The 17,692-nt window shown below is 42.5% G+C and overlaps 1 protein-coding gene across 1 annotated transcript in view; it reads right to left on the bottom strand.

Annotated features, from left to right (window-relative positions):
• Window positions 1-16,227, bottom strand: part of SH3GL2 (SH3 domain containing GRB2 like 2, endophilin A1) — an 88,813-nt gene extending 72,586 nt beyond the window's left edge. Inside the window, exon 1 of the mRNA XM_063421605.1 lies at window positions 15,942-16,227. Coding sequence (XP_063277675.1) covers window positions 15,942-15,986 — 45 coding nt within the window. The 5' untranslated portion in view covers window positions 15,987-16,227. The remainder of the gene's footprint in view (window positions 1-15,941) is intronic.
• Between the last annotated feature and the right edge of the window lie 1,465 nt (window positions 16,228-17,692).

Genomic DNA, 17,692 nt, shown 5'->3' with positions numbered 1-17,692 from the left:
TCCTTCTTTACTCTGTGCTGGTGCAGCCTCACCTCGAGTTCTGGGACCTCGGTTCAAAGACAGCAAACTATTAGATTTGTGACCAAGGAAGGTGTCCATGGGGGTGAAAGATCTTGAGAGAAAGAGTTCCAAAGAGTAGCTGACGTCACTTATTGGGAAGGTCATTATCCCAATGCCACCACTGGGAAGAAAAGACCATATATAACACTTAGTCTACAGAGGAATTCACTTTGATTATGAAATGTCTGTGATTTTTAAACTTTGAAATCTTGCAATTTTATTTACTATTCTCATAAAAGCTTCAGAACTTGGAGGCAAACAATTTACTTGAAAATATCTACTTCATTGAGTTTTAGATTATACATTTGGACCCTGAACTTCTTGAAAGGTTTGGAAACATGAACACAAAACCTTTCAAATATAGAACAATGCAAACTCAGTCTGGTGTATTTTTTTAAAATCATGTTTTTAATTCAGCCTCCCAGTATCATAATGGCCCACCTCAAGACTTTTAAATGTTCACAGCTGATTACACTATATATCAAAATAGTACTGCTTGTCTCATTAAACTAGCATGATTTGCTACTTGGATGCAAAACATAAAATATTAATTATCACTTCAGAAGGCACTTTCATCCCTTGATTTGAATGCTCAAGCTTAAGACTGCTACAAAAAGCTTGATGACCTCTTTTCTACTAGTATCCACGTCTGCCTTTCTGTTTATGTTTGCAGCACACATCTATACAATGGACGCACCATTTTCAGATTTTCTGCACTGGTCAGATGGTAACAATAGCTAGTCATTCTCTCTGATGTACCACTTCATCATCTAAAGAGGACCTTCAGACTCCAGGGACAGGGTGTCTATATCTAAATATCTCCTATACTGATACATAAATAATATGGACATACACACAAAATTATGTATCTCCTTTGTCTGAATATTACATTCCCATCCCTAATGGCTGCTTGACACATAACCATATACAGATATGTGAATAGGGATGCACCACAATAATTTCACTGCTAGTTTCACAAGGACAAGTAAACCAGAAGAACATGAAATTAAAAAGGCTTGTATGTCTACAGGTAGCCTAATTCTATTAAAAAATTTCAAATTCATCTGCAAATGCAGAGAAGCCAAGACTGACTCACTTGTCTTTCCACTGAGAATGAGTATGTGAAATTAGCAGGAAAAATTCAGGTTACATGGGCAGAAGAAATGCTATAAACGCAAATGCATTTGTAGTGTAAGAAAGCAAGTACAAGTAATGTATTTATATGGCTCCTAAGAGCTTCATAGTTCCTGAGAGAGGGTGAGGACCAGAAGATGAGTAATTGCTACACACATGTCACACCCCAGAAGCAGACAAATACTAAGACATCTGAACACAGGCAAAGCTGGGTTAGTCTCAGGGAGACAGTTACTTTTCATTATATCACTCAAGAAATGAAGACATTAAATTGTGCATACCATGTCAGTGTATATATATGCTCAGTCTGATGGAAGTATATTAAGAAAGTATCTGTCACAGTCTAGTTTTGTCTGATTTTGCCCTCATAGCAGCAAGGACACAGGTAGAGGGCTGGGTGTACATGCACAATTCCACTGGGATATATCAATCTTTATAGTGACTTGCAGCATCAGCTATGGCAGTCTGAAGTCAAAGCAATCTCTGTGTTGTTACTTAAGACACATGATCTTGGACCTTGCTGCATGCAACTCTGTTGAACACTCCACTGAAAAAACACAACACAGGTTATTCAGGTTGTGGTCTTGGGCAATTCTGTGTGACTGTTTAGTTCCTACTGAAGATTGACGAGCACTTGTAATGGTCTCAGTGATGTCATTGGGTCTTAAGGGAAGAAAAGTTGTAACAGCCCTAGAAACACAAATAAACAGAAGGAACAGAGCTCCCATAAAGGCTATCTGCATAAGTAGAGGTAAGCATCCTTTCCGCAGCATGACACTAAAGTACACCAATGATGACATTTGCTTTAGGAAGATTTAAAGGAAAAAACACTCCACTTTCTCCACTTTACATGACCGCTCTCTGTAACAAAGAGGGCTTTCTGAAAACCTCAGAAGTCCATGCAGCCTTCAAAGTTTTGCCATCCCCATGCCCCTACCAAGCAAGACTGCAGAGATCACAATGACTCTACAGAACCAGACAGATACGTAATGACATGAGGAAAGCTGTGATTAAATAGAAGGTATACCAATCAGTTTAAATATAGAATGGCTCTCACCCACACATGTGAACAAAACCATGAATTCCCTGATTATTTAAAGTATTATTCATCAGAAACTGTATTTATTACAATTTATCAAGCTTTTGTGTGAACTTTGGAAAGTGCAGCCAAACAGCCCAAATTTAAAACAGATGATCGATTCATTCTCAGTGCTGAAAGTTTACCTTTCCAAATACACTCTCTTCGTTTAAATCTTCAACTCTTTAAAGAAATTAAATATAAGACCTTACAAATAACAGATATACATCCTTCCGCTACCACACAACAAAAACAGGTTGTGGTGCAAATAAAGAATTTGAAGGTGATTAAAATTCATGGCACGTGGCTCTGATGAAGTGCATTGCTTTACTGGAAGTATCTAGAAAGATGAACCTCCAGAGGCCAGGAAGCATCATGTTCTTGACTCTTCAGAGGGATGCAGAATCCAGGGTCTTCCCATACTCACCTAAAATATTTCAGTTTCTACAATGAGCTTCACCTGTTGAGCGCAGATTAAATTCATCAGCTCTTCCAGTCCCACTGATTACTTGATCAACAGCAAAACTACAGTTCTGCCGTCAAGGAGAAATCACAGGTCTATCTTTGTCTGCAAAGCGTGGTTTTAAAACATGTATTTCAAATCACTGTCAAGAAACAGGTATGGCAGTACCATTACACACCAGCACTGCACATTTGGGTAAATTAGCAAGTCAGAATTACACAGCATGCATCTTCAGCAAGACCAGCATCAGTCAAGGTCACACACCACTCTAGTCACTGGGTTCTGGCTGCATGAGAGCAATGGCTCAGATCACCAAAATACTAAGAAATACAAAGTAAAAAAGCAGGATAAATAGACATTTGCCTTCAGGGCCACATTAACAACAGCTACCCTCTTTGGCATACTCAGAGATCACGAATTCACAGTTTCCTCATGAGCTTGCAGCTGCTTTTCCACTGTCAACTTTTGCACACTGGTGAGACAGACATGATGCAAAGGGAGAGGAATTCTGAACAAAGCTTGCACTGCCGGTGTGGATCCCTAGGTTACCACAGCTACCTACTGCCTAGCTTATGTCTGGGTGCACAGAAACAAAGTGGTTAAGGATCCTTCACTTCACTCATCAAAATTCATGATGGAGCACAGAAGTGGCTCCTCACCAGCCTCCTGGATGCCACTATTCAAACCTTGGAGATGTGAACGATCAGCGCTGCAGCAGGTTTCCAGTACCAGTACTTCAGATTTCCTGAAGATGACACTCCTAGATGGCAAATCAGCAGTGCTACTAAGACCACCAGAGATCGCAGGGAGTGCTTCAGGAGTTCCATCCTGGTCTTTTTAAAGTGTTTTCTGTGCTTCAGAAAGTACAATCTAGTTCTTTAAAATGAGACGAAGGTAAAGAAACCCGCTCTGCCACATCTACTCATCGTTACACCATTTCTTAAAATACAGACATCTTGGTCCATAAATCTACATGATTTCTTTTCTGTGTGCATAATGTTACTTTTCTTCTTGCATCTACCTACCCCCTTGCTTGCAAAGGAAGGTAGTAGCAGCCAACCAATTTACTAAATTTAAAATTCAAGTCAACCCATCAGCTGAACAGAGCGGTCTTCACAGGTGCCTGAAAAAAAAACCACTTTAAATATTTGCATGACATAGAAAAACCGGTCCGGAACTGGAATATTTCTTGCAATTTTCACAAGCTTTTGTACTGTGTGACTTTCCAACATCGACACCGCCTCAGAAGTTCAGGTCAGCTGCTACATCACTCTGTCTGAAAGAAGGCAAGAGGGAGGGGCACAATCACACATTGTCAGAGATCTGGCACACATTTTAAACTGAAACAGCTCTCAAAGGAGGTAAACTTTAAGAAGACAAAATGGCTCAGAGGAATTACTGATGGTTCTTTGCAGTGCCTGTCATTTGTCTACTGTTATGTGTTGTTTCCTCCTCAAAACATAGAAGTCTTATAACCATGTGGTTATAAAGAAACCCTTTGGTTTTGCTCCTGCATTACTAATTTTAAAACATCTGGATTCTGTAATGTCTCCTTAATGTTTGGGATTGTATGCTGCTATATATTATTATTATTATTGTTGTTGTTGTTATTATTGTTATTATTATTATTAAAAGCTTGGTTTAAAATGACCTCTGAACACTTAAGATAAATGAACAAAAATACCCAGATCTGCAGAATTTAGTCTGCAGACTGTTTCCTTGCTGCTGAGTAAAGGCATATATCACATGCATTAGTGAATGTCTCATATTAAGAACAAGGTCACCTCCATTGTACATTCATATCAAGTCTCCTTTAAAAACAAAATACTGGGAAAATTTTTGTAAATCTTGATTATGCACTGCTTGCTTGCAAAATCTGTGATAATACATAAATGCTTCCTGCTTTCCTTAACTGATTTATCCATCTTTTAAAATATTATATTAAAAATTAAGAGCTATACTACACTGTTTTATAATTTGGAGCAATAGGTAATGACAGGACTCTTGCTTTTTTAAAAAAAATAAGCTATCAGAACAAACCCCAACCTTTCCAGCCCGCTAACCAAATACTGTATTTCAGTAGAGCCAAGGAGTCACAATAATAGAAACAATTAATTAATTGCTTAAGTCTCAGCTCCTTGCTCACCCTGACCTGCTGCAGAAGAAACCCTACGAAGAAATTCCTCAGATATCAAAGACTGGCACAGAAAAAGAGCAAAAGTCACTTTTTCTGCCCTCCTGGTCACTTTGCAGCAGAGATGTAGGAAAAGGAATGGTTGCAGAAGAGGGCACTGCAGAGCTTTTCTTGTTGGCACAGGCTCAGGAAGGTCGTGGAAACAAAGTACCTGTAAACGTACTTTAATTTGTCTTTTCCCCCAGCCACTTCCATTCTTCCCTGGGATTTTCTGTTAGAGACTTAGGTTTATCTATGATAGGACAGAATTCCTTTACCTTTCTCTCAAGTATTCCCTGCAGCTTAACATAGGCACCAGAAATGACTACTACTTTCTTCTTCAGTGCATAGCAAGTAACCTCCAAGGCAAGACCATGAAAGCAAAAACAGGGCAACAGCATTTTAGAGCACTCATCTCTCACCTGGGAATACTAAGGAGCAAGGTGGCATTATCTCATCCATGCCTTTTAACGCTTCTAAGCTTTAATATTTCACATCTTAAACCTATAACTACACAACCAGTCATTCTCAAGGGCAACAGTGGGGACTTTAGGCCAGGCAATGGACATAACAGACACCTGATGATTTCTGATAGTGATACAGGCATGGTGTGCTGTGGTACCATGACTACATACGTGACGTTGCAATAGAGTAGGGAAAAACATATTCTTCACATTCTCTTCTGCTAAGTCCTCTGTGTAGTATTAATAAAATTGCTACAACACAGCATACAAGGACAACACTTGATCCCACTCTCCCCAGCTGCTGTAGCTCCCTGCTACCTGCTGCATCACAGGCTTCAAAAATCCCTAAGTTTCTAGCCCTGGCCCTCTGGCTCAGCCATCCACAAAGCTGTTACTAATACTCCTGATCTGGTCTTCATTCTTTAACAAACAGCTCATTTCACATCCATGGTTTCTCCCTCAGCTGCTTAATTTACCTTCCCAATTTTAATTTCATTGCAAGAAAATTAATATAGCATTTAAATAAAATGCAATTTACTGTAATAATATTTTCCAAAGATTTTAAAGAAACATCAGGAGGAAATCAGGAAAAAAAAGTCTACAGCAGTCAATCTGTTTGTAGGTCAAGAAGTTTCCCTGGGCACACATGTAGTTAATCTGCAAACAGAAATGAGAAAAATATGGAACTGTTTAGGGCTGTTTTATTACAGCTTCATTAAATTTTCAAATCTCTCTTGCTCCAATGTGCCGTGGAAGAAAAGAGAGAAAGTCTTTTACAAGGAATAAGATACAACAGCACCATGTCTGTAAGCCTCTAGAGAAGCTTTCAAATTTGCTCAGGAAGACTGCCTGCATTTTATAGAAATTGCTAGAAACCCCATCTAGCTAGTTTTAATATATAATTTGGGAAGTGGTCTTGTTCTTAAGATGAGAGGGGTAAATCAGCAATTATTCTATGAGCCCAAAAGAAATGAGTGTAAGGTCAGCCCTTGGGCATCAGCATTTTCTCCTGTAGTCCGGCAGACATTTTCAAATAGAAATCCATCCACATTTCAAACTGGTTTTGTCGTAGGAACTTATTTTTATTATTCAAATAGGTTCTGCAGTGGAACTCAGAAGCTCAATACAAGCATGCTCGTCTCCTCCCTTGGCTAATACATTCAGGTTGTGCATCAAGAAACAAGACAGTCAAACCCCAGCTCCTGCTGTCCAGTCTCTCTAGACCTCAAGCACTGCAACTGCACACACGTCCAGAGACCTTTGTTCTTCTGACAAAGGAGCACATATGTGCTTCAGTCACTTAAGACATGCACTGAACCACAGATGAGAAGGACAGCTCCTTTTCTACAGACATACTGAAACTCATCTTAAAAGTCTGCAGCAATGCTATCTCGTGTTAAAGTATAAGGGTCTTCCCCTCCTTCAGGGTTACAGAGAAGCAAGACATACTGGGAAAATCTTGTCTTTCTTCCCCAAAAGCTATACATCTGCATAGCCAGTACGTGTTACTGCATTCTGCTTTTGCAGCCTGGCTGGGTACTCTCTGTCACTGACAGCACCTTGGGCCCCAGCACACCACGGCACTGCAGGGAGCCCAGGACCACGCCAGCCCAGAGCTCAGCTTCTGCCTGGCAGAGTTTTGAGACTCACCGGACTGACTGCCTGAATGAGTCACTGATTTGATGCAGGGACTTGGCTGATCAAAACCTAGCAGAACCTTTGGCAGCCAGCACTGGGGAAACTTTCCACACACAAAACATAAAGGCTCAGTCAGAACAGCAAACTCTCCCTAGGGAAAGAAAGAAGAACTAAGTCATGGAAATCTTGTTTTTCAGTGGCTGTCCAGCAGTTCTTGTTAAAAGACTATCCTGAAATCAAGCAGCAGAGGAATTTTGCCTTTTCCTTAGTCTTTCTCCCTGTGAGACAGGAAATCTGCAGTAGCTGGGGTTGTCATCTTAGAAACAATGTTGGCTTTTTCCCTTGTTAGCCACATTCGATTCCACCTATACTGACAGACACCATTAAATTCATGCTGACCTCATTAACCCATTAGTGATACTTAAGCTGTATGGGTTTTGGGAACAGTCGTCTTTTCTCCTGAGCTGGAACAACACACATTATCACTGTGTGCAGATCAGGAACTGGAATCCTGAAAATAGTAGGCTAATGAAGCGGGAAACAGAAATTGCTAGCTCATTCACTAACATCTGCCATTCCTTCTTCTAGTCAGCCATCCATACATACCAGAGCAGACAATTTGCCTCTGCTCAGTTTTCAAGGATTTCTGTTGTGCACCTCTCCAGGCTTTCATAAGCACTCATCTTCCTTTCTAGTATTTTACTCTCACCCACGTCTATCGTTAAATAAAAACCAGGATACTTTCCAGAAGCTGTAGAGTATTTGTTATTCCACTTCAAGTGTTACAGATTTTTGGCCATTAAAGTACAGCCTTCCTAAAACATGCCAGTTCAGGCCCTTGAAAAGTCACAGGTCCAAAATCACCAACTTACATATTTTGAATGAAAACACTGTAAAATAAAGAAAAAAAAGTTATTCACCTTTTGATATTTTATGTGTTTTGATGTTGTATATATTTTTGCCTCTTACTCTCTCTAGTAAGAAAATCCCATTCCTATCACGCAAAGCTTAATTATTGCTCCTATATGCCTTTTTTTGCCGCAGCTTACATAGGTGAAAAAAACCAGAAAAAGTCTGATAGAGGAAAAAATACTTTTCTGCATTAAAAAGCTAAAGATTTTTATAATTTATCTCGGCTTGCTTCAGCTTTCAGCAACTACATCTTCCCATGCTTCAAAAATTCCTATTTTATCTGTCATTACTTATGGCAGTCTAGAAAAAAGGCATATTATGTTTACTGCTTGCAACAGTTCTTATTCACTTCTGACAGTGGTGAATTTGTCTCATTATTTGTCAATATGTTTTTCAGCAATTTTGTGAGAAAGGAAGATTCCCTGCCAGCCTTAGAATACTATGGGCATATTTAAACCCAAAATTTAGACTGCAAATAATAACATAAGATCCAACCACTCTTCCTGAAAGACAAACTTCCATTTGTTCTTACTAGTGAAAGGCTCCTTGGATGACGGAGTCTAGCCAGTAAATGTGCACTCGTGTGGTTATTCTGCACATCAAGGTACATTTCCACATTCGAACATTCTGGTTCCTAAAAAAAGTTTGCATTTGGTTGGAACATTCTTCATGCCTTACTCTATTTTAGAAGTTCTTAACTCCTTTCATAATAGTAGAAAAAATCAAATTCCATTAATGCCTCACCAATGCAAGAAAGGGGATGAAGCAACCAACAGAAGACTCAGTTAGGACATGCTGGCATGTACTGAAACCACTTTTCACTTCAATTGAAGCAAACCACAGTTTTAGCTAACTGTGTTTGGATGTCAAAGATAACATTCCCAGAGAAAAACAAATTAATATGGTGAATTAGTAGAGAAAAATACTCTAACTGGTCATCTGTAATGCCTAAGCCAGTTCTGTGCAAGCACCTTCATTGCAGTGGAACGATGGGGCTTAGTCTGATGCCCTCAATTCTCTTTTCAAAAAAAGACAATAAAAAAGCTGTTCTTCTACAAGCAGAAAGAAAACCCATTCATTGCAGAGTTATACTTGTAAAATTGCAGCACTTCCAATTCAGCCCTTAGATTACAAAACCATAACTTCCCAAGGCAGACAAGCTCTAAGTGACTCATCTGGCAAAGCAAATACCATTTATTTTTGACATTTATACCTTATGAATTATTAACTGGTTTTGTGCATCTAGATTGATTTTGCATGAAAAGAAATTTCTGGCACATACCTTAAAGCTGAAAAGTGTACAGATTGGAAAATAACTCAGCAAAAATATCTGTCTGTCTAGTGTTGCTTAAAAGAGCAAATTCTGTTAGTCTACTAAAAGTCACAGAAGATTAAATCAAGAAGATCTGCAGGAAAATTTTCCTTCTAGAGAAAAAACCCCAGTTTTTATCTCTAATGAAACTTGTTCTCCTACCACTCTGTTCCATTGTAGTTGCACTCCTTCCCACAGAAGCAGAACAGAAGTGATGTCTTTGTGCTTAAGGATACTTTAAATTGAAAGACAAACAGTGTATTTGGTGTTTCTGCACTGAATTTCATAACACAAAGGTGAAAAACAAGCCCTATATCAAAATGTTTAGATCAACTCTTTTCACATGTAAAGAGCTTTTTCAGCCAATAGAAACCACAAATTAGGCAATCAAGAGTAACAATTGAGATATAAATAACACAGGTTATTAAAAACATCAAACTGAAATCCACAAAAAATACGACGAAGGCAGAGGGGAATGTGAACATTTTAACAGTGTGAAGTGTTCTGCTGCCATAGAGTTGTGGAGGGAAAGGCAGGGAAAACCAATATTTTTCTCTATTTTAGCATTTCTGCTTGCAAAGGATTCAGCACAGTAACCACTTTTGACAGTAATAAAAAAATCTAAGGAACACGGGACCAACACACAGCCTAATGAAAATCACATCAATGCTGACAAGGATCCCAGCTAGAGGCACCTATCTACTCTGAAATAGATATGCATTCAATTCTCCAGCCCTCCTCCAGTACGAGGTGCAATAGCCAAATGAGTGGTTGAATTTCTTGTTCTTTCAAAAGGTCCTCTGGCATCACACCAAACCACAAGGTTATACTGCTGCTGCCTCAGCAGCACCTTTGCTGGGATCAAATAACACTCCCTTTCTTGTGGCGAATGATGACGGGCAAAGAAGGTGAGAGTAAACTGCTGCACTCAGTGTGAACCATATGATGCTGCAACAACTACGTCAGTCCAATTTTAGTCTACAGAATTTTTTAAAAAATGAAATATGTTTATTAATAAAGAGACATCCTCCATCACGGACACAGAAACATCATCTCTAACACATCAAGTGCAACTACATACCCACAAATAATTCTGTCCATGTCCATCACAGTGATTTCCACATACAGATGAACTGAAAACATGCTGAACTTCGAACAAACTCTTCTAATTTTTCATTTTCTACTATGCAGGTCTGTAGAGCCTCGAAATCTTATGAAAAATGTAAGCATAGTAACAATAAATTAATTTTTTTCTCTGCTCTGGGAGAAAAAAAAATAATTTTAACTCCTAGCACTTCTATGACAGATTGGATGGATTCCTGTAACATGCTATAACCTCAGATTATAAAAGCACTACTGTTTTGTCTCCAAGATTAAGTGCAGGATTAGATAAGTACTGAAAGCAAGGTAATTGTGCTGTGGCAAACATCATCACAATAATACCATACTCTAGCTCAATTTTCTTTCATTTGATTATCTCCATATACTTAAGAAACGATAAGCACCACCACTGTCCATCAGGGGCCACTACCCAAGAAGAAATTGAGAATCAGTCACAGAAGTTTCTGGAAAGCAGCAGAAGGAAGGTTCTTTTAGTTCTAAGAGAAGAGGTTTGGAGGACGTTTTGGCTGTCCCAGAACATGCCACAGACTTTCACTGATAAGAGGGCCAAGAGTCTGCTTCATCAAGGCACCTCCTCTTCAGATGTACTCACAGAGTGGCAGCATCTCCTCGGGGCCCGCAAAACAGATTTTCAACTCCATCCCTCTTGCCCAGCGTTTAAAAGCCAAAGACTTCACTGGTACATGGCTAGGTCATGACAGTCAACGTTCAAGCTCCTCAATCCTCCATACTTCACAAGAAATACATCAGACCAACCCAGCACCTCCCTTCCATCTGCAATTAGGAGCCACATAAAACTACAGAATTTTCTGCACACTCTGCAAAATCTCCTTCAATTGAAATTGGTTATGCTGCTCCAAGCACTTTTATTAAGCATGCTGTCTATCAGTATGCTACTCATGAGGACACACTTCAAACTCAAAGACAGTTTTGGATGAATGACCAAGAGCATCCAGTTCTTCTTTGCTATGTAATAATTCCAGTTAAGATGGAGGGCAGAATATGAAACAAAAATCTGGTGCAGGCTGTGTTTTGAGCACAGCATCCATGCATATTCTTTGCCTTCAGACATCACTGGGAGAAAACTTAGAGATGAGTGTCATTTAGTACTCCAGCTTTTAAATACATACATAAAAGTGGAAAGTGTATCCATCAGTTGGAAAGATACTATGGTGATAGATGTTTGGGAAATCTTAAAACAAAAAAAAACATCATCTTTTTAGTACACAAAGCAGCAGTTTCTCCAATCAGATTTAGAAACAGGGTTTGGAACTGGCACAGACTGTTTAAGCTATCAACAACTCAGAAGGGTTACAGAGTATCCAACTAAAGGACAATTTAGATTGAAGTCAATTTTTCACCCTTTCAATTATGTAATATCAATGAAAGAACACATGGGAATGATGCCAAATGTGAATAATGTATCTGGCAATCAAGCTAGAGTGCACAAACAGAAGGAATTTCCCTACCTGCTGTGGAAATAATCCCCTCTGCAGCTAAGTAAGTATTTTTTTCTAAAAATAGTCTTTATTTTCAGATTTCAAAATTTGCTCCCTTTCCCTGATCTCAAAAGGTAGTGCTCCACACTGAGAGAAATGAACAGACTGCCAGTGGTGCACGCCGCTCGGGCAGAGGTTTCCAGCAGCCTGTTTGGGCACTATCCTCAGAGCCACACCACCCCCCCAAACAAAAACAAACAAACAAACTAAAAAAAGCTCTCCTTCTGCCTTCCTCAGACTGTTTACAGGTTTACACACCACATGAGAAGGGAGCTCCTTAAGTTCCTCAAAAGCGACACACGGTGCAGCATCTGCACTAATAAAAATACAATGGTGCCTAGCTTTCCACCCCAACGCCCACAGGTACCTTCACATACATTGGAACTGACCATCATCTGGTGGATGAGGCTATGAGGATACATGGAAGGAGAAATGCAGACCCAGTGTGAGTAGAGCTTCAATCACAGTCAGCTGGAAAAGACAGGTGATGTGCTATCACTAGAAAAGCACACAGAGCTCCCACTCAACACTGCAGGACAGTCAGGAACATGTTACGAATACACAGTGTGCTAGAGATTTAGGAAGATATTGATATCAACAGAGAACAGTAAAAACTGGTTAGTTGCAGTTTGTTTAGTAAGTGGATTGCATCACACATTCCAGTGAAAAACATTTTACGTACTTCTGACTAAGGAATTAAAAAAACATTCAGGCAGATGAACCCAAATATTCTCCTTTTCACAAGACAACCTGTGTAGACAGGCTCTGAATCCGCACAGAATCCCTAGGAAGACCACAGAATTTTGTGAAAAACAGCACAACTAGGCAGGAGTCCCATCTGCATCTTAAGCAGAGTCATTCTCTTACTGCACCATTCGCAGGTTACTTTGTTAAAGACAGAAGCACAGTACTCTCCACCTGAAGTAAGGGCATCTCACAAGCTACTGACAATGATGAGTGCAGTGGAAGTAATTTCTTCAGATGTTTCTTTCAATATCACACATTTTTCTCTATAAAACTGTATAAACTGGTTAATTTGCTCTTGGTGTTGAGACAAATTTAATCATGATGCATCATAAAAGCAGAATACAGTGGTAGAAAATAAACGCTGTTACAGGCTTTTGGTTCAAATCACCACATTCATACTGCTATTTAAATGTCAGTCCCATTTATTAATTTGTTTCAAATGGAATAACAGATGTGGCCATTCCCAGATTTTTTGTTAATCTCTTTCGCTATGAAATTATTACTTTCTGAATGTTTATTTTCATTCACATTACTTTCTGAAAGGTTTTGACTGTGCCTCACAAGAGCCATTTTATCCAATCAATGCAGTCATGTGGAAACAAAGCTAATGCTATTTTAAAACAAGGCTGTTTAAATGCCCCAGACCATCAAATCTGCATCACCCAAAGCGATTGTGGTAGTTTTAAAACTGTACATAAATCTGTAGGAAGCAATATTCTCTTGGTCACACTGGCACAGCACTCCTGGCAAAGGAGTCTACACACCTAAAGGAAAAAGAACCTTTTAGTGGCAAAGCACTTTGTTGCCCATTTCTGGAAAAACACTCTTTAGATCAATCTCCCTAGCTTCAAGGTGTATGATAGATCTGCAGCAGCATGTTAACATTCGAACAGGGCTATTTCTCCTTCTTAGGGGCTTTGTGAGTACTAGAAGTAAATGAATAACCTAACCTGCTCCACACTGGCCAGCCTAACATCTTGCAATTCTATATTAACATTAGGACTTCCAGACTCACCCTGTTTTTACAAACTCAGGAATATTTCTCTAAACTTTATTTCTCTGCTGCATGGAGGTAAACCCGTTTGTTTTTCTGAAAGGCAATAGGGTGAACTGTCGACTCATTCCAGAAGGTGCAAAGTATCCTCCTGCTCTTCAGTGACTCACTGCTGTTGCAGTTGGTCTATGAAAGTTGACAGGCATGAAGTTCCTCAGCACGGCTTCTAAACTGGCCGTACTTCATGCAGGTTAGTTTGACATTTCACAAGTCAGAAAACAATAGATGAAATAAATAGTTTACATTCTACAAAACAATCCAGAGGTGTTCTTGATACAACTTAGTACTCTATTAAAACAGCACATCATATAAATAAACATAAATAAGAACCAAAAGAAGAATTTAGAATTTTTAAAACTTCCTATTGGTCTGGTTTCCTATCTGGAAAGCTTCACTCATGCCAGCAATGTCAATCTGTATTTCACCTGGGGTTTAATCGCTAGTCAAAAGGATTACTCTCCCTGGAGCAAGGTCAGCACAACTATGTCACAGATTTCTCACTCATAATGCAAACAAGCCAATAAGCAGATCTGTCTTTAACATACTAGTGAGTCATTCTCATACATGAATGTGTCTTTCCTGCATGAAAACAATCCGAGAAAGTCAAGGCTGAGGCCAAAACTCCCTGGGTCATCAGACGTCAGGCTGCTAAATCTGGCATCAGAGACTCAAATATTTTGGTTCCATACAGCTAAAACTCTTCCTTCTAAATGACAGTACTGCTGACAATCAGAGTGAGAGTGTCATCTGAAGAACAAAACAGCACGCACAGACCTTTCACACCATGCTGCCTCAAAAAAAGACGTTTACCTCTGCTGCCGCAGTTGCATTCTCATTAATGGAAAAGTGAGACTTCTACGACTAAAGCTTGCCTGCTTCTTGAACTAGGACAGTACAGACACTGAAATTCATATTTTCAGTACCAGAACTCATTGCAGTAATGAGTGATTCCTGGGCTTCTTGTGGCACCATAGGCAGCAGGGGAAGAAACAACAAAGTAAGTGGCAGCAGATGGGCACTGCTGGATGGGCTCAGGCATCCTTACCTACTCCTAATAGCATCTGTTTTGAGTGCAGCCGTCTTCATGCAAGGCTTATTTTACCAATGATGCAGCACAATTTGGCATGAAAACTGAGACACAGTGTTATTCAATGACTGCATGCGCCCATGCAGGACTTCGCACAAAATCATTGCATTCAGAACTACAATGTGTACCGGTGTAACTGCAAGGTATGGAAAAGCAGAATTTGGACAAGTCCTTGGATTGAGGATTATTCTTTCAGGGCGTACTTCCCCATAGTGGTCAAGAGATGTGATGCTTGAGAAAGGGAAATACACGGGTGTTGAAAAGTCTTACAGCTGAATGTGTCTTGTGTGCCCGCATCTATGGACTGTTTACAGTGACCAAGACTCCTACCTGAAGATGCCTGCAATGGCAAGTAGAAGGAAATAACTGGAGATTTTGTATTTAGTTACAAACCAAAACAAACCAACAAACAAACAAATAAAAAACTCAACAAACTACACAGGTCTTGGTGACAGCTCTCTAGATCCAAAGCAATTCCTTTGACTTCTATGAAACCGTTTTAGATTTAGCCCCAAAGCACACTGAGTCAGAAACTGTACCCCTGCAGACCGTAACACACAGATTTTTTATTATGAAACAACCACTGGTGAAACACTCACTCTGACCTTCTTGCAATATCACACCATGCCTAAAGCAACAGAATCAAACCTCATTACTCGGATTTCAGCTGTGGTCTAGACCCACAAAACAAACTACTGCTGTTTTCCCCAGGTCAGGCTAAAACAATGCCTATGGAATCACGGTGCACAGACCCCAGTAGGGAAGGTCCGAGCCCACGGCGGGTATTTGCTCCTGCAAACGCCCCCGCGGGCTCCAAGCGCGGAGGTCAGGGCAGCCCAGGAGCTACTCCCGCACGCCGGGCCGCCCTGGCCGCTGTCGCAACGCGGCCGGAGCCGAGCGGGGGCGGCGCGGCGGCCCGGCCAGCCCCTGCCCTCCGCAGATGGAGCCCCCTGCAGACCCACCGCCCCCCGGGCACATCCACGTACGGCACACATCCATCCCTGCGCACACCCGCCCTGCGGACACACGGCCCCTCGCACGCTCGCTCATCGTGCACGGCCGAGCGCGGCATCCGCGCAAAGTCCCTCGCCCGCACTCCGCGGAGCGGAGTCCCGCGCACGGCCCCGCACGGCGCACACCGGGGCGCGCCCACGCACACGCCGGCCGCAGCCCCACGGGCGGGGACAGGGCTCGGTACCTGCGTGGCTTTGTGGAACTGCTTCTTCAGCCCGGCCACCGACATGGCGAGGGCAGCGCGCTGCAGCCGAGCCGAGCCGAGCCGAGTCGAACCGCGCCGAGCCGAGCCGAGCCAAGCCGAGCCGCGCCGCGCCGAGCCAAGCCGAGCCGCGCCGCGCCGAGCCGCGCCGCGCCGAGCCGAGCCGAGCCGAGCCGAGCCGAGCCGAGCCGAGCCGAGCCGAGCCGAGCCGAGCCGAGCCGAGCCGCGCCGCGCCGCGCAGCCGGGACGCTGTGCCTGCCTGCCCACACCGCGCCCGGCGGAGGCTGTCAGACGGCGCGGCGATGCGGGAGCGCCGTGACGTCAGGGCGGGACGCGCCGCCTCCGGCCGCCCCCGCCCCGCAGGTGCCCCGGCTGTGGCCGCCGCGGGGCTCCCGGGGCCGCCGCAGCGCCGCCGCCGGCCCGGGGACCCGCGGCCCGCCCGCCCCCCCTGTGGCGGGCAGCGCTCGCAGCCGCGCGTCCGGGCAGTGGACCGAGCGCTCGTCCGGTGCAGAGACCCCCGGGATGGGCACCCACGCCCCGCCGTGTATGTCCGGATCACGGGCGTGGGGTTTGTCCATCCTCCCCACCCTGCGCGGACCTGGCTTCAGCAGCCTCCTCGGCAGGGATCGGGATACTCGTCCCCTTGGGACATCATCCGTGGAAATGAACCCGAAAAGAAACTGGCGGAGCAGTAATGGGGGCAAGAGAGGAAAGCAGTAGCAAAGGGAGTATGTTGGCCAGCTTTCTGAAAAAACGCTTCTAGCCACGCCAGCTTCTTTGGGTCTGATCGGAGGACAGTTGGTAGTCAAACCCCGGTTAACTGGGATTCTCTCAACAAATGCTATTTTCTTCTCCCGTCAGATTGTCGGTGATGCATAGAAAAGCACTTCTAATTCTTGACTGTTCCAGCTTGCTGGTGTGGCTGTTGGCTGGAGAGTAAAAGCCTAGAACCCAGATAAAAGTCATGTACTTCAGCAGTTCAGTGTTACAAACACTAGCAGAACAGTCATTAGCCATTATTAGGCTCTGCCAGCAAAAGACTAAACAACATGAGCAATGTGATCCAAACACAATGATCCTTCTCTGCAGGCTGAACCAGTCACTGCGTATGTGTGCTGCAAATTAGCACAACGGAGATGCACACTCACAGCTCCTCAGCTGTTCGAAAGCAGCCGTGCTCCATTGGTGTTTAATTCCATCACAACAAACACTCATCACTCCAGCTAGTTAGACAGCATTTTCAGAAGCAGCTAAAGCTGTTTATAAACTCTCTGAGGGCTTGCCATGGTGCTCCACGCAGGCTTGTTGCACCTAGCCAAGCTCTGGGCACACATAACCATCTCAGCCTTACCAGGTGCGGGGAAAGGGATGATACCACATTTCGGGGCATCCAGAGGCAGAGCCATGCCTCCAGATCACTGATACAGTGCAGTGCCTGGAAGTGACTTGAAGTGAAGAAAAGGAAATGGAAGTCCTGTGAGTGCTTTTGGAAGCGTTATAAAGTTGCTCATCATCAAGAATGGCAAAATGAGAGTACCTCTCCTCTCACTGGAGAGTGCGAGGTGGTAACAAACTCGTGCTGAGCACTGCTATCTGGCCTAGTCCCAGCTCTGCACAGAAACATTTCCATCCACTCTAGTAGTGATATTGTTTTAAAGGATGAAAAGTGAGAGCATATGGAGATGCTAGTCAGAGAGTGGGAGTCTCTTGTGCCAGTCATTGTACTTTTAATA

Source organism: Prinia subflava, chromosome Z (assembly GCF_021018805.1).
Source record: "Prinia subflava isolate CZ2003 ecotype Zambia chromosome Z, Cam_Psub_1.2, whole genome shotgun sequence".
NCBI classification, from domain to species: Eukaryota; Metazoa; Chordata; class Aves; order Passeriformes; family Cisticolidae; genus Prinia; species Prinia subflava.
The sequence above is the reverse complement of the archived record's forward strand: the minus strand, read 5'-3'. Positions and strand labels throughout refer to the sequence as shown.